Consider the following 23,410-nt stretch of genomic DNA (forward strand, 5'->3'; position numbering starts at 1 on the left):
AATTATTAGGAAAAGAAATGTAATATTTATTAGAACGTTGTAGAACGTTTCATTTATACTCAGTATTATCCTGTGTTACTCAGCCATTAATCCTGAGCAAATCCTCAACCTCATTTTCTGAAATGTAGCCACAACCTTGCAGGACCGTCCACCAAGCGTCACTGTTCCTGCAGACCCTCATTATTGTGCCGCTCTCCAGCCCATTGGCGAACAGTCTGCTTCTATTACAGCCAAATATTTCACATTATGACTCCTCAGTCCAGAGCTTCTGCTCACATTTTTCTGCACCTTTTGAGCATAATTGATTCGTTTGGCCTTATTTCCATGTTGAAGGTCTGGCATTTGGACACAACTCTTCCATGAAGACCACTTGTGGCCAGACTTCTCGGCATAGTAGATACATTTAGCTGAGTCTCACTGGTTGCTGCCAGCTCTGAGTTGTTGGCACTGCTGGACATCTGCTGATTTTGAAGGGAAGGAACTATGATGCGTCCTTCATCTGCTGCACTAAGTTTTCTTGGCCGACCACTGCATCTACGGACCTCAATGTTGTCCATTTCTTGGAGTCCTGAAGACCGATAAATACAGGCAGACACTTATCCATCATGTAATACCATCAGGGAAGCGTCTGATTGGCTTTAAAGTAATTCTGCAGCCCGAAACATCCAGCCAATGTCATTAAGAACAAGGAGTCCCGGAGGTGATGATCTGACCCCACAGATCTCTGATCTCACATCATCCTGGGATCTCATGAAGAGACAGAAGGATCTGCACCAGTGACATCCACGGAAGATCTAGGGTCAGTTCTCCATGATGTTTGGAACAATCTCCTGCTGACATGCTCCAAAAAACTTTGTGCAAGTGACCGAGAAGAAGTGAAAAAGGGAAAGAGCGGCCACCAAATATTGGTGGGATTTAGATTTCTCTTTTGTTCATTCACTTTGCATTTTGTTAACTGATAGAAATATCATAAACTATTAACCCTTCTGTTTTGGAAAGCTTCTAACTTGCCTACAACGTCTACAGTACATTCTTCTGACCGTTCTTATCCTATAATGACCTCCTTGTTGCGATCCGTCCTCCAAACGACCCTCCTCGCAGCAATCCGAGCGCCGACACATGTGACACCGTGATTATGTTCCTGTTTACGAGGCGAGGCAGCTGTGCAAGGGTTAATGTTTCAGTTCCTTGAATTTCCAGAATTAGGGGACAATACGGGAGCGGTGGTGGTGGTGATGGTGGGCTTGACCTGAGGAAGATGTGGGAAGGGGAGATGGCGCGACAGGGGGGAACTGCAGCTGTTGCTCTCAGGAGTTTCCAATTTTGCAATAACAAAGCTGAGGTATAAACAAAGCCACATGTCAGCGATGGAGGCCGGGCCTGGGACTTCCGGCAACAAAGCCTCGACTATAAATAGCCAAGAACAAGCTGGGAACAGCAGAGAGAGAACACCGCAGACAGAGGCGCCACAAACCCAGGACAATAGCTCCCGTCACAAAGGACCATGCCTTTCCTAGGACAGGACTGGAGGTCTCCCGGCCAGAACTGGGTGAAGACCGAGGACGGATGGAAAAGGTTCCTGGAGGAACACAGCAACTTCGTCAGTGACATTAACAGGTCAGTACAATCCGTCCTACGTAGACAAATCCGTACGAGAATGTAGCAGAGCCAGATTCGTTACTGAGACCTTCAGAAATCATAGAATCATAGAATGGTAGAGTTGGAAGGGACCTCCTGGGTCATCTGGTCCAACCCCTGCTCAAAGCATTGTTTCTGCTCTGCTACGTCCCAGCCTTTGTTTCTTCATATTTAATCATTCTACATCACACAAGGGACCGCTCTCCGCTTCGTGTTCCTAAGAGCTTGCAATCAAAAAAATAAAAGGGATGTACCGACTATAAAGGATGGATACAACCCCTAACATGCTGTCGGGACGCGCTGGGGGTTGTAGTTTTGCAACAGCTGGAAAGAGGAGATTACGATGGATCAATTTGGTGCAATGCAGCTACATTGATTGTGTCATTGCGGGTAGAATAGCCACAGACTACAAGTCTCAGCATGCCCGGCCCTGTGTTGGCGCGGCTTCCTGAGCTATATTAAGGCAATGTAAACAGTGACTTGGCTGGATGGAACTTTCTTCCCAGTGATCTCTCGGCCATGCGCGCCTAGGTTGTTTTTGTTTCCCTTCAGAAAAGCATGTGACCTGCAATGTCCTCATCTGCCCTGTAGGGGGCGGTAGAGGAATCATCAACAGAATTCCTGGCACGACATCACTATCAGGGTGACATTGCCCAGAAGGGTTGGCAGCCGTCGTCACCCTGTGCACCCTACGTACGCTGTATGCGATGACGGCCTCCGGATCTTATAATGACACTGCGCCAATGTGAATATACGTCTGACTTATTATATGCAATGACTATAGTGCAGCGCCCCCAACATTTCTATAGCTCACGCTCAATAGGATGGTGTACCCAGAGGTAATATATACCCTAATAATGACAATCGTACAAAAACACTTTCCCTCTGGAGACAACGCAATATCCTAAAAAACTAATTATTATCCCTAGTAAGTAAAGGGGTTGTCCAGAATTAGAAAAAAAAAGTCTGCTTTCCTTTAAAAATAGCGCCCTCTATAGTAGTGGGTTGTGTCCGGTATTGCAGGTCAGGACAATGAAGCTAATGGAGTCCGCCTGCAATACCGCGTACAGCCCATAGTCAGGGGTGGCGCTGTTTTTGGAAACAGAAAAGGCTGCCTTGTTTTTCTAGTTCCAGACTACGCCTTTAAATGCATTTAGATTGTAAGCTCTTGAGATCAGGGAATTACTTGGGTTTACACGTTCTAATATATTCAGGATAAAGGAAAATGCAGATGAACGGTCGAGTGATTGTTTTTAAGAACATTTGAAGAACAAGTCCGTCTGTTTGTTACAATGTATCAGCGCAGGTTTGGCGGAGGCCAGGCTGTAGAGCTCGCAGAGCATTGTCTGGACTGGATACAAGACCTTACTGCAGCGGTTATTGGACAGGAATGTTTCTATTCACTGGAATTAAGCAGAGATCTAGAAAATAAGGGAAAAAATGTACGTACTGGTAGAAAAATACAGAAATATTCAGTACGGAATAAAGGGTCTAGAAGGTGATAAAGGACGTCTTATCAATCTGTCTCCATAACACGCAATCACAGAGCAAGGTTGGTTTATAGGAAATCAAAACACTACTTATTATTCGGCCTCTTTTCTTTGTGAAGATGAACTACAAGTCCCAGAATGGAGCATTTTGTGCAGTGGTGCATATGATTTCATATATTTATAGACTTTTGGGTCTTGGATTGTTACTTCCGTTTCTTTTGTGCCTTGAGCTCCTCTGTTTGTGTAAGAGGTGACGTGTCAATCGCAATCTCTCCACTTCCACTTTCTGGTAAAGAGCAGATGCCAACTGTGCTGGATTTCCTGGTCCGAAAGATGGAGGGGTTTATCAAAACGTTGGGATAGGTTTGGGGTATATCCAGAAATCGCAGGGTAGCTCCCTAGACAGGCGAGGGAGGTCCTGGGATGGGAAGTGGAGGTCCTTGGATACTAAGGGGAGGTCCTGGGATGGGCAAGAGTGATCCTGGGATAGGCAAGGGAGGTCCTAGGATGAGCAGGGGAGGTCCTTGGTTGGGCAGGGGATGTCCTAGGATAAGCAGTGGAGGTTCTGGGATAGGCAAGGGATGTCCTAGGATAAGCAGGGGAGGTCCTGGGATAGGCAAGGGATGTCTAGGATGAGCAGGTTAGGTCCTTGGATGGGCAGGGGATGTCCTAGGATAAGCAGGGGAGGTCCTTGGATGGGCAGGGGATGTCCTAGGATAAGCAGGGGAGATCCTTGGATGGGCAGGGTAAGTCCTAGGATAAGCAGAGTAGGTCCTTGGATGGGCAGGGGATGTCCTAGGATAAGCAGGGGAGGTCCTTGGATGGGCAGGGGATGTCCTAGGATAAGTAGGGGAGGCTCTGGGGTAGGCAAGGGATGTCCTAGGATAGGCAGGGAATGTCCTAGGATGAGCAGGGTAGGTCCTTGCACGGGCAGGGGATGTCCTAGGATAAGTAGGGGAGGTCCTTGGATGGGCAGGGGATGTCCTAGGATAAGCAGGGGAGGTCCTTGGATGGGCAGGGTATGTCCTAGGATAAGCAGGGTAGGTCCTTGGATGGGCAGAGGATGTCCTATGATAAGCAGGGGAGGTCCTTGGATGGGCAGAGGATGTCCTATGATAAGTAGGGGAGGTCCTTGGATGGGCAGGTGATGTCCTAGGATAAGCAGGGGAGGTCCTTGGATGGGCAAGGGATGTCCTAGGATAAGTAGGGGAGGTCCTAGGATAGGCAAGGGAGGTCCTAGGATGAGCATGGGAGGTCCTTGGATAGGCAGGGAATGTCCTAGGATAAGCAGGGGAGGTCCTTGGATAGGCAGGGAATGTCCTAGGATAAGCAGGGGAGGTCCTAGGATAGGCAGGGGATGTCCTAGGATAAGCAGGGGAGGTCCTGTGATGGGAAGAGGAGGTCCTAGGATAAGCTGGGGAGGTCGTTGGATAGGCAGAGGATTCCTAGGATAAGCAGGGGAGGTCCTGGAATGGTCAGAGGTGTGGTTGGGATATGACTTAAGCATCCCGAGTTGTTGGCAACTATGAAAAAGGAGAACGACTACCGCTATGGCTGTCATTAAATCTCCATTTTGGGGTCTTCATCTATCTCTCCAGTTACCTGAATGATATATATACCGTACAGATACATCATTGGATGACAACCTTTTTTGTAACTGCAATGGTGGTCATAATGGTGGACATTGCTTGTTTTCGAACAGGGGGTGTCTGTGTATGAAAAACATCTTATTCCAGGAACAGCTCCTCTTTTACTCATAGGCTGAGCCTGGTATTGCAGTTAGACGCATTTGCACGGGGAACCTGTTTCTCTGATATAACAACCTTTAGTGACATTTTATGCACAGTTCTGTTTTTCTTTTTCGCTATTTGTTGGAATGAAAATGAGCTCCCTCCCCCTGTCTTTTGTGGTGTGATGGATCTGCCTCACAAGTGCTTTTGGCAGTGTTACAAGGGAAGGAATAAACCAACTGAAAAGTAGGGGTGTCCGGCAGGCACCACAACCTCACACACGCATTACCCTACAGAGGCGGCATTATACGAGGGACGTGTAATCCTTTCATTAATGGATCTGGCTCCGACCTCTCGCTGCTCATTTTTCCTCTTGCGTAACCTATTGTTGGGCAATGCTTGGAATAACAGAACGATTCATCTGCGATTGTTGGCCCCCAATCCGCTGTCAAGAAATGATCCTTTTTAGGACTGTAGGATCCATTCCAGGTAATGAGAGGGAACCCACATATCCATTACATTATACACACGCCATAATGATGCTCACCTTCTCCTCCCCCTCAGTTGGCAATTGTGGGGTGTTTTAGGGGCCCAAAGACCCCTTTGCCACATAAGAAGACATCGGTTTGATAAATGGCCGATGACTGGTGAAGGATAGGTGACAGATTTTGCATTGGGGTCCGGGGGCTAATATTGGGTCATATAGAGCTGCCAGTGCACATTTAAAGGGGCAGGCTGTTCTGATAATACAATATGCCATTGCAGCGGCTCGCCAGCGCTCAGTCGCTTTAAACTAGTGACTAGTGTGTAGCAGCAATCTGCATGTCGCCATCCCGGCTCTGCTACATCTGCGTGTTGAGGCTTGTCTGTATACAGCTACGCATTGTTTTGCCCGAACCGCGAGTCACTGTGCACTAAACAGGTTCCTGAGCCCGCGCCTGGCACCGATCCTGCCCCCCAGTATCCATATCATACCAGGCGTCCTGCACGTTAACACTATATGTGCTCTCTTACTTTATAATATAAGTCTGAAGTCTACTATGGGGCGAATCCATAACTGTGAGGTCTTAAAATCCTGTCCGCGACCATATAAAAAACATGACTGTTTCCATTCACTGACAACAAGCAGAAATGTCTATAAAAAAGATTCCAGAACTCCCATAATACAGCGATTACGTGGATTCTGGATTCCTAATGTGTTCCGCAACTTTTTCATATTTCCTGCATCAACTACTTAGCAGTTTCAAGATGTCTGCTAGCTGTCAGTGAATGGGAACGTTCTTGCTTACATTAAAGGGGTTGTCTGGGACTTTAACATTGATGGTCTATCCTTAGGATCAATGTCTGATTTGTGGGGGTGTAACACCCGGTACCGCCGCGGATCAGCTGTTCCCGGTGTTAGCGGCGCCCTGATCCGCTCAGTTGCAGCGCCCTTGACGGATAGTGGCCACAAGTGGGTACTGCACATCCACCCTCTATTGATTTTAATAGGTGGCGGATGTGCAGTTCCCGCCCGTGGCCACTGTACAGTAGACGGCGCTGTGCAGCTCCACAACTGAGCAGTTCTGGACGACTTTGGGAACAGGCTGATCAGCGGGGGTGTTGGGTGTCGGACCCCCACCAATCAGACATTGATGATCTATTCTAAGGATAGATCACAGGTAGTGTGTGGTATTGCAGCTCAGCTCCATTCACTTCCATGGGGCTGAGCTGCAATACCACATGCAGCCTTAAAAAAAAAAAAGTGGCGCTATTTCTAGAAGAAAACAGCTTTTTCTTTCTAATCCTGGAGGATAGCTGATAGATTCCTGTGTCTTCCCAGTTATTGCCAGGAGGAGAACAATAAGGAGAACAATAAGGAGAACCTCGTTACTAACCTGAACTACGACATCGCTGCCAAGAAGAGAAAGAAGGACTTCCTCAACAACAATACAAAGACACAATGTAAGTGTCAGCGACCGCGGCGTCACATCTCCGCACGACCGTCCACACAGAGGTCCATTATCATGCCGGAAGAACGGCCTTTAGATGGGGAAATATCGAAGAATTTGAGTTTCATTTTTGTCCCCCACCAATGTCTGACTCCTATTTTCTTTCCCAAACAGATTTTTACCCAGAGAAGTGGATCTATGTGCACAAAGGGAGCACCAAAGAGGTACGAACATGGTCGGGGGATTTTGGGTAGCATTATTGTGTTCATTTTTTTAAAAGCTCCATTTACATAGTCTGCGGGTTGTGCACAATCAGATCGTAGGAAGAATGATGGCAGCGAGAGAGGAGTGTGTTGAATTTGTGGGAGGCAGTGACCTGTTCACTTCTGTTTTTTTTGTTTTTGTGAGGATACCGTAGAATTGGGATCACGATACAGGAAGGGATATAACACCTCCGATCCAATCAGATGCTGAGAATGTTGAAAGCAGCAGCAGAAGAAGAGTGTATTGATCTTGTAGGAAGCAGTGACCCCTTATACGATTATTAATTCATTATTGCAGTTTTGCTAGAATTTTGTCTTAAATACCTCTGAAAAAGTAGCAAAATTATTGCAGAGTTGCGCCCAAAAAATTGTGACTTTTGACATTTTCATGCCAGTTTTACCCACCTCTGCCAAAATGGGTGGAGCTAGGTTTAGCCATAGGCCCGGCGAGGGCATGACGCCACATCTCATCTAGTTCCTGACAAGCGGTGGCATTCCTTACGACAGTAGTCTTACTCCAGTTGCCACTCGGAAGATTCTCCTCATTGATTAAGAGGCAGGAGCCTCTTAATGAATCAGGAACGTCTGGCTCTAGCAGAAGACCGGCATGAAATTCTTCATGAATTGAGGCCCTCATGCTCAAAGGAATGATTATATTGACTGAAAAGGAGTGTGTTGATTTTGCAGCAGGCAGTGACCCCTTCAATCACGTGATTAATGCAGGGATGCAGGAGATAAGTCAAGTATCCCAAATGGGAGGTTAACAAATGTAGCAGTTTATTGGATCATAAGAATGATGATGTGAACAGAAGAAGGGTATGTTGACTTTGTAAAAGTCAGTGACCTTGTCTAATGATGGGATCGAGGACAAGGCTGCTTATAAAGGGAGCATAGTCATAAAGCAGACGGGGTGCAGGACTTTTCAGCTAATAAATTAACGGGAATGACGACATCAACAGGAGAGAAGCGTGTTGATTTCGTGGAAGGCAGTGACCTGTCCCAATAATGTGGCTGCATGTGACGGGGTCAGTGTATGAAGTGTACAGGAATAGCACACAGTGCAAGGAGCTAGGGAATGATGAGGTCAAGAGGATTTTGAGCAGAAATAAAACGTCCTAGCAGGTGTTTTCAACAATTAGCCTCTATCAAAAACTCTGAAACCTCCTTTGTTCCTACAGCGTCATGGATATTGTACTCTGGGCGAGGCCTTCAACCACTTGGACTTCTCCACTGCCATCTTGGACTCTCGGAGATTCAATTATGTTGTACGCGTAAGTATCTGTAAATTTATTGAGGAAATCTTTCTATCTAGATACATTATTTTCTTCCATTTCACAGGAAACTGAAAAGTCTGTAAAAGGCCTCTCATCTATCATGTCATGTCTATCATCTATATTGGTGTCTATTTATGTAGCACAGGGGACCCTTGGGCACCATGGACCTGGGTGCCGCTATGAAACAGGGGGGCACGGAGTGGCCTGGCCTTTGGTTACTAACTTTGAAGTGTCGACCTCTGTGTTGGCCAAATCACAGGAACATTTGTTGACTATTTTAATGTGTTGTGTAAAATGCCTCGAATATAGGTCAGGGGCAAATATTATTCTTGCCCCGGCATTTTCCATGATAATATTTACTTTGGTCTTGGCAGGCCCAAATAAAATGTAATTTACAGAGACGTCTGTGTGCCAACGTAGGCGCATCTGTGTAATCGCACAGCGTAACCAGACGCTTTGTGTATTCTTTACAAAAACAAGAATACCACGTGTCTTGGCAGTGGGACCAGACGGGTTATAAATCACAGGGACTCGTCATGTAAGCTGTGCCGTGTGCAGAAGACGGCTTACATTTACTTCCTTCGCCTACTTAGTTGCCCCTTTTATCTTCTGTAGTCCTAATGGAAACTTATCTTTTTATAAGAACTCTCAAAAAGTTTCAAACTCTAACTCATGCGCTGTCACAAATTACATTGACCCACCCAATCGCAGGGAGAACATACAAATTCTATGTAGATGTTGACCCCAGTGGGAATCGGACCCAGGTACAGCATAGGTAGCATAGGAAAGTTTTGTTTTATGGGATGAAACGTGTTGTTACAAACGTCATTTGCTTATATGAATTGACCAATTTATGTGTTTTCTATGATTAAGGAATAGCTGCCGGTTGACTGCAGCTCTGTTCTGTAAAACTTTAAAGAAAACGTATCACCTCCTGGGAAACTTTATGAGACCAAAATATATCAATTGCTCAAAGATTTATAGATAAAAAAAAAGTTAAATATATCTTCACTAATTTAGTAATAAAAACTTGGTCCCTTTAATAAAGAGGAGATAAAGTTGGGCTCTCCACTGTCTCACTTACTTGACAGCTTTAGGAGACTTCCTGTCTCTGAGCTGGGAGGGGGAAAACTAGGTTTAAAAAGAGGTGAGATCTGTGCTGCTGTCCTTCTGCCGACTCGATGTAGTGATATATTAAGAATGTAAGCTGGATTCCTGTGTATTATGCAGCAGGAGGGAAGAAAAAAAAACAGTTACAAGGGTAAATGTCTGCTGAGATTCATGTGTACGTAGCGGACACTGATAAATCCTTTAGAACAGGGATGATTCTTTAGAGTTTCTCCACAGTAGATTAATCCTTGACTGGTAGCTATTTCCTCTTCTACTAGATTAATCCTTTAGAAGCAGTTATGTCCTCCTCTTACAATTTAACCATTTAGATGCAGCTGTAGCCTCTTCCTTTATCTAGGCTGCAGAATAGACAGGGACGTCTTAATATATGGCCAATAAAGAACAATATTCTGTATAAAGTTAAGTTCTGGCTCGTGGGGGTGGGAATGAATACATTTTCACCTGACATTTACACCCGAAAGCATGACCTTTTACCATTTTTAGAGAGTAAGTTCCATTGGTACCAATGGGTACTTCCCTGTTGTAAGTAACCCCTTTGTACAAAAGTTATGTGGAGGTTGACCAAGTGAGTAACAAGAATAGATCCACTGGATAGCCATGTATAATAATTCTCCGAGGCTAGGAAAATGTAATAGAGGCGGTCAATCATGGGCAATCCTTACTAAACTAGTTACATAAATCTGTTATATGTAAAGGCTAAGGACTGAAGAAGGGTAAGTAACTGGCACAGGGTAGAGAAGGAGAATCTCTGCCACTTGTGGCAGATGACATCACTTATGGAGATATCATCTAGACATGACATCATCTGTTTTTCCATATAACCGGGAGCAAGGATGATCTCAGGCTTTAGAATACCCAGTTTATGTTGGTTTTTCTAAGGTAAACAATAAAATAATCAACTAAAACTAATAATATGACATAAAAAGACTTTGTCATACAAAATGCACACGTTTCACTACATCATCGTTTGGGCATTTGTGACCACAAATAACATTATTTTATATCTGGAAATGAATGCGGTTGTCACAAACCCATCACTTTTTTATGGTTAAGGAATAACTCCAACCAGAAGATTTCTCCAAGATCATCCATGGAGGAATGAGATGTGTAACTGGCTGTCGGCGTCTTCGCGTCTTGACTTCCCATATTCTGGGCAAAAATGTTAGAAATGGTCATCGAGAGGTGATTCTCATCCACTTCTCCCAACGGAGAGACTATAGCCGTCACGTTAATGGGTTAAAGTCTTGACTAGAGGCACAACAGCGAAGGTTTTAAAGGGAAGATTTTAGCAAATTTATATTAGCGGATAACTTGCTGATTTCTGGAACTTCTAGGCATCCCAAGATCAGGGCTCTGAAAGCCCAAAATCAGGTTCTGAGTTCCCACCTTTGAAGGAGCAGATGGATGGATGATCAACCTCCCCACCATTCTATGGGACTTCCGGAAATAATCAAGCGTTGTTGTCTGGTATCTCCAGCAGTCCCATGGAAAATAAATGGAGCAGAGTCCGAGCATCAGTACCTCTACTCCACGCGAGATGGGACTTCCCTGTTCGAAGGGTTTCAGAGCCACGATCTCAAGATTGTTGGGGGTCGTAGCGGTCAGGTTCTCAGTTATTAGAAAAGGATAGGGGACAGCTTGCTTTTTTTTTTTAGGAATAACCACTTAAAGGGGTGCTCGAGAACTTTAAGATTGAAGGTCCTGGCTGAAGAAATAGGATTTTTTCTAGATGACAGAGTCCATGCCACTTCCCCTCTGCATGTATTTCTACGGCACTTGGGGAAAACATCTGTGCGCAAAAAACTGTTAAAACTAAAAACAACAAGTTCTTGTTTTGTTGGCTGATAGAGCCGAGATGATAAATCGCAATTGAGCCGATCGACACGAACCGGCACATAATCTGCGTCATTAAGAGAAAAAGCCAAAAGTGAATCCATCAATATTTCATCACGTTCTGGAATATACTAATATAATAAAACAATCTTTGCTCCATCCAATGTTTCATTAAAGAGTCGGACTTGATAAATCGTTGTATTCCACATTAAACTACATTACTGCGCCAGGTTTCCTTACTGCTTTGCTTTGTGCCGTCCCTGCATTATTCCTCCTGTGATTGACAGCTGGGCGATACCGCTGGTCATAAGAAGAGGAATGGTAGCGCTCAGTCGCCTATTTATACGTGATTTCCTTGTAGGAAGAACAGAGAAGTGGGGAATATATCACAATGTTCCAAGGCAGATATGGAAAAGCCCCCCTAATATAAAGGGGAATACCCTGAAGCTTTTAGGGCTAAATCTATAACAGGGGCCCTACGAAGTATGTGTCATTATCTTATGTATCAGAAGGGCCTTTAGATCCTCTTTGGCACCTGAGCCTTGGTGCAACTTCCATTTCTACACCTCCTATACCTAAATCATTGTTAAAGGGAATCTGCCAGCAAGTTATGTAGAGCTGCATGATGTAGGGGCAAATACCCTGATTCCATTGATGTATCACTTAGTTTACAAGGTGTAGCAGTTGTGATAGAATCACAGTTTTCTCTGCTGCAGCAGAGCTCGGAATGCTGAGCTGTGTATAGCCCCGCCCACACCACTGATTGGCAGCTTCTTGTGTACACTGTGCAATCAGTGGTGGGGGGCGTGGTTGGACTAGGAGGCAGCTAGTCCTGAAGTGATAATCTGCTGCTGACAAAACACTGATTGTATTGAAACAGCAAAACACAGCCCAGTAAGTGACACATCGTTGGAATCGGGGTCTCTGCCTCTACATCATGCTGGTCTCAGATTACAAGGAAAAACCTTCTGACAGATTACCTTCAAGGTGGATAGTGTTCTAACGCTGGTACTCTCATAGCTATGCTGTTTTTCTTTGTGTGGTTATTGATGATACAAATAGCATAATATTAGTATTAATATAGAAGGAAGGAAGATTTTGAGTTTGGGGTGAGGTGCAATCTCTGAGGTTAAGGACTCGCCACTGATGGTGTCCTTAGACTGTGTGACCCCATAGCAGTACCGTGTGATCAGTAGTGTAATATTTGTCTGACCTTGGACTGATCGATAGATTCTGCAGGTTACATTCAAGGTTCTAGTCACTGATGGTCGCTGACAATATACGAGATATGTTATTTCTTCTTCAGTCACCCCAGTAATTAAGTGAATAAGATCTGCAGGGGTTCAGGAAAACATTATTAAAAAAAATAATAATAATAAAAAAAAAATCTTCCCTATCCTCACGCTGGTGTATTGTAGGGGTGATGGGCAGCTGGTAATACTTGTATTGGCTTGTGTGATGGAAACAGAACCTGATCCTGCACTGAGTCATGATGCCGGTGTCTCGGTGACAGTCACATGCCGGTGACTGTGCAGAGTGACGGCTGCAGGTGGATGACACTTGGTGATGGCGGCTGCCAGGTGTAAACAGGAGCTCGTAAAGTGACTATTTTCCATATGACATCAGGCCGTGCCGGTCACCCATCTCAGTAGTAAATAAATAAGGACTGGCACTACTGCAGCGTGTACAGCCCTGGCCGTTCTGCGCGGTAATGGAGGCCATACTGGTTGTCAGATTACTTTCCCAAAACCAGCTGGAACTTATAACAATTAGACATCAGCAATTTGATCAGTCTGGTCCTCCATGGTAGCTGATCTTCACTTCTGCGTCCCTGGCACCAAGGTGCCCAAGATGCCCGCCATAGAGTCTGGACCAGGGCAGATCAAATTGTTCACCTCACTTTGTGTTCATTATTTGGTCATTGGTTTATTTTTGATCTCTTCTTAATATTATCACATGTTCTTCTTTCCCTTCAGCTCTTAGAACTGATTGCTAAGTCCCAGCTGACGTCCCTGAGCGGCATCGCCCAGAAGAACTACATGAACATCCTGGAGAAGGTTGTACAGAAAGGTAAGGGCACCGTAGCTGCCAGGAATCCCATGACTATGAGGATAGTATGGACCGCCCCTTTAAGATGTCAGTGGTTGATGGTAACGATAATTGGTGTGGGGGTGTGAAGGCTGTTTTGCACACGGATGCCCCTGGGTACCATACCCTTAGTCAACATTTAGGAGAAATCTGGTACTGAGAACATGACCAATCGGGGGAATTATCTGGAATTAAGTTAATTCACGTGAAGCTTTCAAGATGACTCCTCATCTTTTGCCCATTCTCCTGGCAGTTCTTGGAGATCAGCAGAATATTCGTCTGATCAAGGAATTACTTCAAACACTGTACACGTCCCTATGCAACCTGGTGCAAGGAGTGGGCAAGTCTGTGCTGGTGGGGAACATTAACTTCTGGGTCCCCCGAATGGAGACCATCCTGGACTGGCAGCAGCAGCTCAACAACATCCAGATCACCAGGGTAAGATAGAAAACGTATAAGCTTCATTATCATAGCGATTAGATAGATAGAAGGATGTAACTAAGGAAAGAAACAAATAAGGAAATAAACAAAGAAAAGAAGGAAAGAAAATAGGAAAGAAAGAAAAAGTAGGAAGGAAAGAAAGTAGGTAAGAAAGAAAGAATGAAAGAAAGCAAGTAGGAAAGTAGTAAAGAAAGACAATATGAAAGAAAGTAGGAAATAAATAAATTGGGAAAGAAAGAAAGTAGGAAAGAAAGAAAGTAGAAAGGTAGGAAAAAAAGTAGGTAAGAAAGAAAATAGGAAAGAAAGTAGGAAAGATGGAAATAAAGAAAGCAAGTAGGAAAGTAGTAAAGAAAAAGTAGGAAAGAAAGAAGGCAAGGAGGAAAGAAATAAGTTGGGAAAGAAAGTAAGAAAGAAAGTAGGAATGAAAGAAAGTAGGAAAGAAAATAAGAAAGAAAGTAGGAAATAAGGAAAGAAAATAAGAAAGAAAGTAGGAAATAAGGAAAGAAAATAAAAAAGCAAGTAGGAAATAAGGAAAGAAAATAAAAAAACAAGTAGTAAAGTAGGAAAGAAAGTAGGAAAGAAAGAAGGAAAGAGAGAAAGAACTCTTCTGACCTCTTCTGGTGTCCTGTTGGGATAGAGCAGTGCATTGTGGGACCTAAAATGACAATGGCACGGTTTGGCCTCTTTCACACGTCAGTATTTTTCATCAGTGTCTGTTTGCCAAAACCAGGAGTGGAACTTACAGAGAAAAACTAAAATTGAAAGACTGACGCCCGTTCTGTGTTTTGGAGACCCTCCTGCTGTGTGAATGGGGCCTTAGGCGGAGAGCTGCCATTGGCGGCCGTAGGTGGGCGGAGTTTTGGCTGTGTGATCTCCCCTCAGAGCTTGCTTACGTCATGTGTCTAATTGTTGGTGGAGCTTACACAGTTTCCTTGGCAACCAGCAGAATATTGAAAATACCTCTAAATGGTAATGGAAACAATTATGTAAAATAACCCAGAATCCGTACGAAAACCACCCAGCAAAGTATTTACAAAGTTACTCAACTTTTTAGGAAGAATTTTATTGGGGAAATGTTAATAAAAGCAGAATTTTACTTTAAAATCTGAAAACTGAGAGCGGTGTCATCCTCCGGCTCATTCCCCGCAGATTATCGCATTGTCTCTTCTATCTTTAGCCTGCGGGTAAAGGAATGACCTTACCAGATCTGCCCTTGTGTCTGCAACTCAACATCCTGCAGAGGCTGACAGATGGCCGGGATATCGTGTGCCTGGGCCAAGTGTCCTCAGATCTGCAGCTTCTCAGCGAGGACCGTCTGTTGTGGAAAAAGCTCTGTCAGTATCACTTTACGGAGCGGCAGGTAACTGTATCCGCAGGGACAAAACACCGATCTGTCCACGTCCCACAGCGGCGCTTCATTCATTACAGTACTCGCAGCATCCTCATTCCCGGGGTGCACTGCAAACCCTCTCCAGGCCCCGCGGACTCATCACTGCTCCATTAGGCTTTTTTTTTTTAACACTTGCATTTTTTTTAGGCCTGTTTTTGCGGCACCAATGCATTTGTATTGGGCTGCAAAAATGGGCTGCAATAATTGCACGGTGCGCTGTATGCCGTGTAGCCGTGAGGCCCATATTTACGGCTGTGAAAAAATATCGAGCCTGCTCGATCTTTTTTTACGGCTTACGGACACGGCCCCCATTGTAAATCAAAGGGGCCGCACAAACAATGTTTTTGCGATGCGCCGTCACTTCCGGTTTTGCGGATCAAGGTTTTTTTTTTACAATACTTTTGCTATTGCATTGGGAAACTGGAAAACAGCGATACGCAAGTTTTTTGCGGTGCAATATTGTGGCAGACCTTGAAAATTGCGGCGATACGGTCCACAAAAAAAGACCCGCAATAACGGGCCACAAAAAACATGGCATGTGTAATAGAAGCCTTAATGACTCATGGGGTGTACAGGGCAGGATGGGTAGAGTACGGCGCCTCTTACACATAGTATAATGCCCCATACAGCACCCTCTTACACACACATAGTATAATGCCCCATACAGCGCCCTCTTACACACACACAGTATAATGCCCCATACAGCGCCTCTTACACGGTATAATGCCCCATACAGCGCCCTCTTACACACATAGTATAATGCCCCATACAGCGCCTCTTACACACGCGCAGTATAATGCCCCATACAGCGCCCTCTTACATACAGTATAATGCCCCATACAGCGCCTCTTACACACAGTATAATGCCCCATACAGCGCTCTCTTACACACACACACAGTATAATGCCCCATACAGTGCCTCTTACACACACACAGTATAATGCCCCATACAGTGCCTCTTACACACACAGTATAATGCCCCATACAGCGCCTCTTACACCCACAGTATAATGCCCCATACAGCGCCCTCTTACAGTATAATGCCCCATACATCTCTTACACACGCACAGTATAAAGCCCCATACAGCGCCCTCTTACATACAGTATAATGCCCCATACAACGCCCTCTTACACACACACACAGTATAATGCCCCATACAGCGCCTCTTACACACACAGTATAAAGCCCCATACAGCGACCTCTTACATACAGTATAATGCCCCATACAACGCCCTCTTACACCCACAGTATAATGCCCCATACAGCGCCCTCTTACATACAGTATAATGCCCCATACAGCGCCTCTTACACACACAGTATAAAGCCCCATACAGCGCCCTCTTACATACAGTATAATGCCCCATACAACGCTCTCTTACACCCACAGTATAATGCCCCATACAGCGCCCTCTTACACCCACAGTATAATGCCCCATACAGCGCCCTCTTACACCCACAGTATAATGCCCCATACAGCGCCCTCTTACACCCACAGTATAATGCCCCATACAGCACCTCTTACACATAGTATAATGCCCCATACAGCGCCTCTTACACACACAGTATAATGCCCCATACAGCGCCTTCTTTCACACACAGTATGATGTATGATGCCCCGACTGTACCCTTATACACACAGTGTGATTCTCCTTACAATGCCCTCTTGAATAAACTCAGTATGATGCCCCCTCCAGTGCCCCCTTACAGTTTTTTTTACAGTATCCTCTTACACATACACAGTATGATGTCCAATGCAGTGCCCCCTTGCACACAGTATGATGCCCCCTACAGTCCCCTCTTATACACACACAGTATTATGCACAGTACAGTAGCCTGTTATAGAAACACACATTATGATGTCCCCTATAATACCCTTACATACAGTAAGATGCCTCTACAGTGCCCTATCACACACGATAACATCAGACACTCTACTCCAGACTAATAATGTTAATAGCTAAGTTTTTTTCCACCATATTACTTCCCATAAGGTTGATTTTTCTTTTGTCCTCTTCCCTCCCTACTTCTGCTCACAAAGTAAGAAAAACCTAAGATCTATGAGCTGTTATCAGTGATCACATGTGCATCTATCCACATATATATATATATATATATATATAACTATAATAAATTAATATAATTTACATTTCATAATAGTAATGATCATTTCATCATTTGATATATTTTTCCTATATCTTTAGATTCGTAAGAGACTTATCATGTCAGAGAAGGGGCACCTGGATTGGAAGAAAATGTACTTTAAGCTGGTGCGGTGTTACCCCAGAAGAGAGCAGTATGGGGACACGTTACAGTTCTGCCGCCATTGTCACATCTTGTCCTGGAAGGTAAGAAGAAAGGACGACCTAAAGCCGATGCAGAGCTGGACCCATCGACTAAAATCTAATAGCAACGGGCACACTTTATTATGTCACGCCGTATGGGGGTTTTAACAGGATAGTGGCCACATGCTTCCGGGGAGAATGCAGAGTTTCATTGCTGGATAAATATAGGATATGCTCTGGTAATAACAGGCAGCATTCCCAAAAAAAGATTCAGCATGTTCCCATAACCCATAATAGGGCCACTGTGTACACATAATAGAGCCAGTGCGCCCAGATGACAGAGCTAGAGTGCCCAAACAACAAGACCAGTGTGCCCAGATAACAAAGCCAGCGAGCCTAGATAACAAGACCAGTGTGTCCACATAACAGAGCTAGCGTGTTGATCCAACAGTGCCAGCGTGCCCACAATATGGAGGCATTGTGCCCACATAACAGGGCCATTGTGCCCACATCAAAGAGCCAGTGTGCCCACATAACAGGGCCATTGTGCCCACATAAGAGCCAGCATGCCCACAATATGGAGGCATTATAGCCACATAACAAGGCCATTGTGCCCACATAACAGAGCCAGCGTGCCCACATAACAGGGCCATTGTGCCCACATAACAGAACCAATGTGCCCACATAACAGGGCCATTGTGCCCAGGAAACTACCATTGTGCCCACATAACAGGGCCATTGAGTACACATGACAGAGCCAGTGTGCCCACATAACAGAGCCAGCGTGCCCACATAACAGGGCCATTGTGCCCACATAACAGAACCAATGTGGCCACATAACAGGGCCATTGTGCCCAGTAAACTGCCATTGTGCCCACATAACAGGGTCATTGAGTACACATGACAGAGCCAGTGTGCCCACATAACAGAGCCAGCGTGCCCACATAACAGGGCCATTGTGCCCACATAACAGAACCAATGTGCCCACATAACAGGCCATTGTGTACATATGACAGAGCCAGCATGCCCACATGACAGCGTCAACGTACTCACATAACAGAGCCAGCGAGCCTAGATAACAAGAGCAGTGTGCCCACATAACAGAACTAGCATACTGATCCAATAGAGCCAGTGTGCCCACATAACTGGGCCATTGTGCCCAGGAAACTGCCGCCCACATAACAGGGCCATTGTGCCCACTCAACAGAGCCATTGTGCCCACATAACAGAGCCTGCGTGCCCACAAAACAGGACCAGAAGGCCACCATATTAGATTAAAAATGTCCCCATATCAGAACTGGAGTGCCATTGGACTCATGACAGTGCCAGCCGGACTGCTAAAATAACAGTCAGAGTACCCACATAACAAAACTAAATTGTTCCCATAGAAGAATCAGAGTGCCACAATAATAGTGCCATCCACAGAGAAATGGTGCCTCGATAACGATGCCAACCAGAGAACTGACATGGCTGAATCAGAGCGTCGCTGTGGTCCCGGTTGTCACCCTTTTGCTGTGCCCAGGACTACCCCACTATATGGCCCCCATCAATGCAGACAGGTGATAGCAAGACTGCCGCCTGCTGGCCAAGCTGTGGTATCACATCCATTCTGCCACTAACGTCCATATTTCCCCCCTTAGGGAACGGAGCACCCCTGCACAGCCAACAACCCGGAGAGCTGCCTGGTTTCTCTGTCCCCACAGGATTTCATCAACTTGTTCCGATTCTGAACTTTACAGACTGAACCCCTGGACGGCCGGGCCGAAGCTGTACATATTGTAAATATCGTATATAGACATTGAGCGCTGCCTCTGGAAATGGCGACGGTCACCGTGAGAGTACGAGTCTGAAGAAAAGACGAAGAAATAATGGGAAACTGGGGGGGATCTAGATCCAAGAAGCTGAAACCGAGGGGTACGGTTTATAGAAAGTCCCTCCAGCAGTGCGAACGGATGGGGGCCCACGAGTGATGTCATAACTGAACCATTATAAAGAGATTATTGGGATAATGTCCCACCTTACTGTACTCCGAGAACTCACAAACTACGTGTACTTCTACCTCTTCTTCTCCCTAAACTGATAGTAGTCACCCATCTCTTGGAGCGAGCGGTCAGGTGTGATAGCGCAAATTTTGATATTGAAGGATTGTCCACCTTTTGGGACTTTTTTTTCCCTTAAATGTATGTATTTAGGGCTGAAAATAATTTTTGTAATAGGGTTTTGTTACAAATTTTGCTTCGTTTAGCTTTTACAGGCGCTTTATTTTCCTGCTTATTCAACTTTGATGTGGTCAGTGGCCATAAATCAGCTGAGAGGAGCTCAGAAAAAGACAGATAAAAGAGTTTCAAACTCCCTACCAAACCGTCATAGTGAGCTCACTGACTGAATCTCAGCTAACTCATTTTCCAGCCGGCAATCGACAATGTAACACAAAGGTTATAGGGGGGAAACTGTGCAAAATTGTTAATTAAACCCAATTGTTAAATTTTTTTTTTTAGCCCTAATTAAATGCATAAAAACATTGCCCCCAAAAGGTAGACACTTTTAAGGAATGGTCAGGATTCAAAGAAACGTGGTCGGAGAGTAAATTGGAATTTGCTCCATCTATTGTACCTTTGTGTGGTCGCTCTCACACTATGTCCTAGGTTGGACTATTTTATAGCTATTTTATTGCGTTGTAGTGGTAAATATTTCCTCGGTGTCTTAACCTATTTAAAGGGAAAGCTTTGATTTCCATAAAGGCGAGTTACACAGCATTTTTTTTTTGTTTTTTTAGCACAAATTTTACATATATGTTCACACAAGATGCACTTTTTTACTTTTTATATTTGATTGTAAGCATGGTACAGCTGGCTTATGTATATATTTGCAATATGCGAAGGGTTAAATGATCTAAAATAATCACGACGTGATCATCTGCTGTCAATAAGGCTGGGGGCTGAATGGGGCAAAAGGTCGGTAGGATTCGACCTATGAGTGGATTGTCTATTAGTGCAATGATATACTATGGAAGTGCAATAATGGATTACTACAGTATGTATAGATTATGTACAGTGCAACGCCCTGTAGTGTTTCGGTTGTCAATCCAGGTATAGCCTTTGTCCACCCAATCTGTAATTTTGTATTCAGTCATGAGTATGGTATGACTTAAAGGGGATTTGTCACTGGCCATAAATATGTAATATTTTTACCTGGTGTAAATGCAGCTGTTCTCCTGAATCCGGCGCTGTTCTTCTTTTGTTCCTGCTCCTCTCCGTTCCTTAGATATGGCCTTTTTTTCCCTGCATATAAATCTAGTCATATAGTAAAGTGGGCGTGGTCGAGTACAAGACGCCCACAGAGCAGCGCTGATGACCACACCCACTTCCAAAAAGAGACTAGATTCACAGGTAAGCGGGGCTATATCTCAGGAACGGAAAGGAGCAGGAAAAAAAGAAAAACATCGCCGGATTTAGGAGAACAGTGACATTCAAACTGGGTAAAAACAATTACATGTTTATGGTCAGTGATACGTCCACTTTTAGTTGTCTTCTTCTTCTTTTAGGAAGTCATTGTAAATGTGGTTACAGTCCTAAGGACTCTAGACAGGATGTTTGCCTGCCTCCAAGGTTATAATATTGTACATGCCTACAAGATTTCAACCTGGATGATCCGCTTTTCTCTTGACACACTGACCTCAGAATCTATCATTAAAGGGGTTCTCCATAGCTACTTTCTTCCATAAACAGTGCTACTGTAACAGAGGTGAGCTGTAACAGCAGACGCATCCTCTATATGGGTATGGAGATAAAACCAAATAGTTTTTTCTAATCCTGTACAATGATTGATCCTGGGTTCTACAATTCGGAGAAGAGTGAATCATCCATGCCGAACGTTTTGGGGACATTTTTCATTTACTGTACTTGGGCTTTGCAACAAATGAAGTCGTATTTTCAGTGATTTCATTCGGGAGTACATTTTTTGGATGTAAGGCACCATAAACCACAGTGGTACGAAGACTGATATTTCCATCACAAATAATGTGAAATCGGATATGATGAATGCTCCATGGTGAGTCTTTAGTCTCTGTGAACCTGTCTCCCCCAGGTATGATCGTAGTGGGTTCCTTTACCCCCGTAAAACGTAAAATTATCAAGGCACCTATAGTGGCGTGAGCTCTGAGACATGAGGCACAAAGTTCTGTCCTTTTAGTCGCTAGCATGTCTGCATTCGTAGGACTGAAACGGAAGAATCTGATTGTGGCAGATCAGTGGTCCTCATCATTAGTCCTAGGGCCAGAGAAAAGTTGGAGTCTTCCCATGCCCTCCAGACTTCTTCTGACCCACATTATAAGAAAAGTGGACTTCATGAATCATGTCATCAAGGCCACCAAACAGTGAGCAGAATAGTGATTGGTGGAGGCCCGTTGGGTGGCCAAGGTTTCCACCACGTCATCAAGGCCACCAAACAGTGAGCAGAATAGTGAATGGTGGAGGCCCGTTGGGTGGCCAAGGTTTCCACCACCTTGGGCACCAGATTAGTCTGATTCAACAGCTGTAATGATGAAGGCTTGGACAACCTACCAATCTTTTACTCACTAGCCTTGTTGCCTAGGATGTCTCCTCGGCTTTGCTGATGGGCCCAAGATTTGGGCAACAGCCAAGTCCTCACCTGCTGATGTGTAGAAATCTGAAGTGCAGTCTATTGTACGGGAGGAACATGTGTATATGTATATAGATATATGAGATTTTACTTTGCATGTCGGACAGATGTGTAGTGTATAAACCACAGACTTGTTTTACGCAGTGTTCTTTTTTGGCATGCGACAGCTCTACTATTCCTACGGTACATTCATTATAGACCAGGTATAATGGAGTATTCTTCTACAGAAATGTCTACAAAAATATATATTTTTTCTGTATCCTGTTCAGGCAGTGGCATCAATGACGGCTCCACCATAGACTGCTATAAGATATCCGCAGAACCACTCAGTCCGAGCTGTCGGAGACCAGAGATATGAGTGTGTCATCCTACATGAAGCCATATTCCGATGTCCATCCGGACTGGCCATGGGTCTTCCTTCCCGAGAGTGACAGCTTCATATTTTTTCATGGAGCCATCGCACTTGGGTCGGGAGAACCGTAGCCAGTCCATAATCGGACCGATTTGCATGAGCCACATGTCCTTACCCTCCTCTATATGTCAATGTCGCCTTCTATCCCTTACTGTCTGAATCGGGTTGGGGTTTTTTTTTGCAACTTTCACTGCATGATTTGTCCAGTTTGGAGACCTATATGTACCGTATATATTTATTGTATCTTTGCCGATTTTGCTTACGGCATCATTATATTTACCACCACCATATTTCTGTGTGATATATCTGCTGCACCACAGAGCTGTTAGACGGGGACTGCTGGTTTACTGCTGTGAGAGTATTACAATGAGACGGACCATAACGCTGTTCACCCGCCGTGACCTGTGAAATTTTTACTGTATGAACTCATACACTGCAATAAAACATGACATGTTTACAAGCATTCCTGTCATTCTCTGCTTTCTTTAACGATTCATGGGTTGTATGAGATAAGGGAAAAAAAGGCCTTGCTTTTTATTTTCCCAGAAGTGGCGCCACTCTTCTCCGGAGGTTGTGACCGATATTGCAGCTTAGTCCTGTTAAATTAAAGCAACATTTTCCTTTCACATAAATCCTGTAGAAAAGCAGGGTCCGGCTTTTGGTGCACGTAGAGATGTTCATGATTCTCACGCTCTGTAACTTGCCACTCACTTTTTTAAGTGGGCGATTCCTTCCCCAGCTACATTCTACCAGTGTTATAGGCGCTGGAATAATCTTTCTCTAACTTCCCAGCATGTATTGCTCCTGACCTTGTCCAATGGCTTGCCTGTCCTGGACTAAACCCCCCACATTTCTCACTTGACAG

The 23,410-nt window shown here is 44.7% G+C and overlaps 1 protein-coding gene across 2 annotated transcripts; it reads left to right on the forward strand.

Annotated features, from left to right (window-relative positions):
• The first annotated feature begins 1,225 nt into the window (after nucleotides 1–1,225).
• Nucleotides 1,226–23,008, forward strand: FBXO32 (F-box protein 32). 2 transcript variants are annotated; one of them, XM_069731853.1, is made up of 9 exons: nucleotides 1,226–1,617; nucleotides 6,681–6,802; nucleotides 6,964–7,013; nucleotides 8,231–8,323; nucleotides 13,267–13,360; nucleotides 13,632–13,816; nucleotides 14,997–15,179; nucleotides 17,412–17,555; nucleotides 19,133–23,008. In XM_069731853.1, exons 1-9 carry the CDS (start codon nucleotides 1,505–1,507, stop codon nucleotides 19,220–19,222), a joined length of 1,074 nt encoding a protein of 357 aa, XP_069587954.1. In that variant the 5' UTR covers nucleotides 1,226–1,504; the 3' UTR covers nucleotides 19,223–23,008. The 2 variants fall into 2 exon arrangements, with proteins under 2 accessions (XP_069587954.1, XP_069587955.1); XM_069731854.1 differs by lacking the exon at nucleotides 1,226–1,617 and adding an exon at nucleotides 5,107–5,347.
• Nucleotides 23,009–23,410: the final 402 nt, after the last annotated feature.

This window comes from Ranitomeya imitator, chromosome 6, assembly GCF_032444005.1.
Source record: "Ranitomeya imitator isolate aRanImi1 chromosome 6, aRanImi1.pri, whole genome shotgun sequence".
NCBI lineage: Eukaryota > Metazoa > Chordata > Amphibia > Anura > Dendrobatidae > Ranitomeya > Ranitomeya imitator.

What these genes read in the sequence shown, in the direction of transcription:
- FBXO32 (XM_069731853.1), top strand. Translation starts at nt 1,505, where the DNA reads ATGCCTTTCCTAGGACAGGACTGGAGGTCTCCCGGCCAGAACTGGGTG. An exon ending in ACAAAGGGAGCACCAAAGAG is followed by an intron (nt 7,014 to 8,230) that starts GTACGAACATGG and finishes TTGTTCCTACAG; the next exon opens with CGTCATGGATATTGTACTCT. An exon ending in GTCACATCTTGTCCTGGAAG is followed by an intron (nt 17,556 to 19,132) that starts GTAAGAAGAAAG and finishes TTCCCCCCTTAG; the next exon opens with GGAACGGAGCACCCCTGCAC.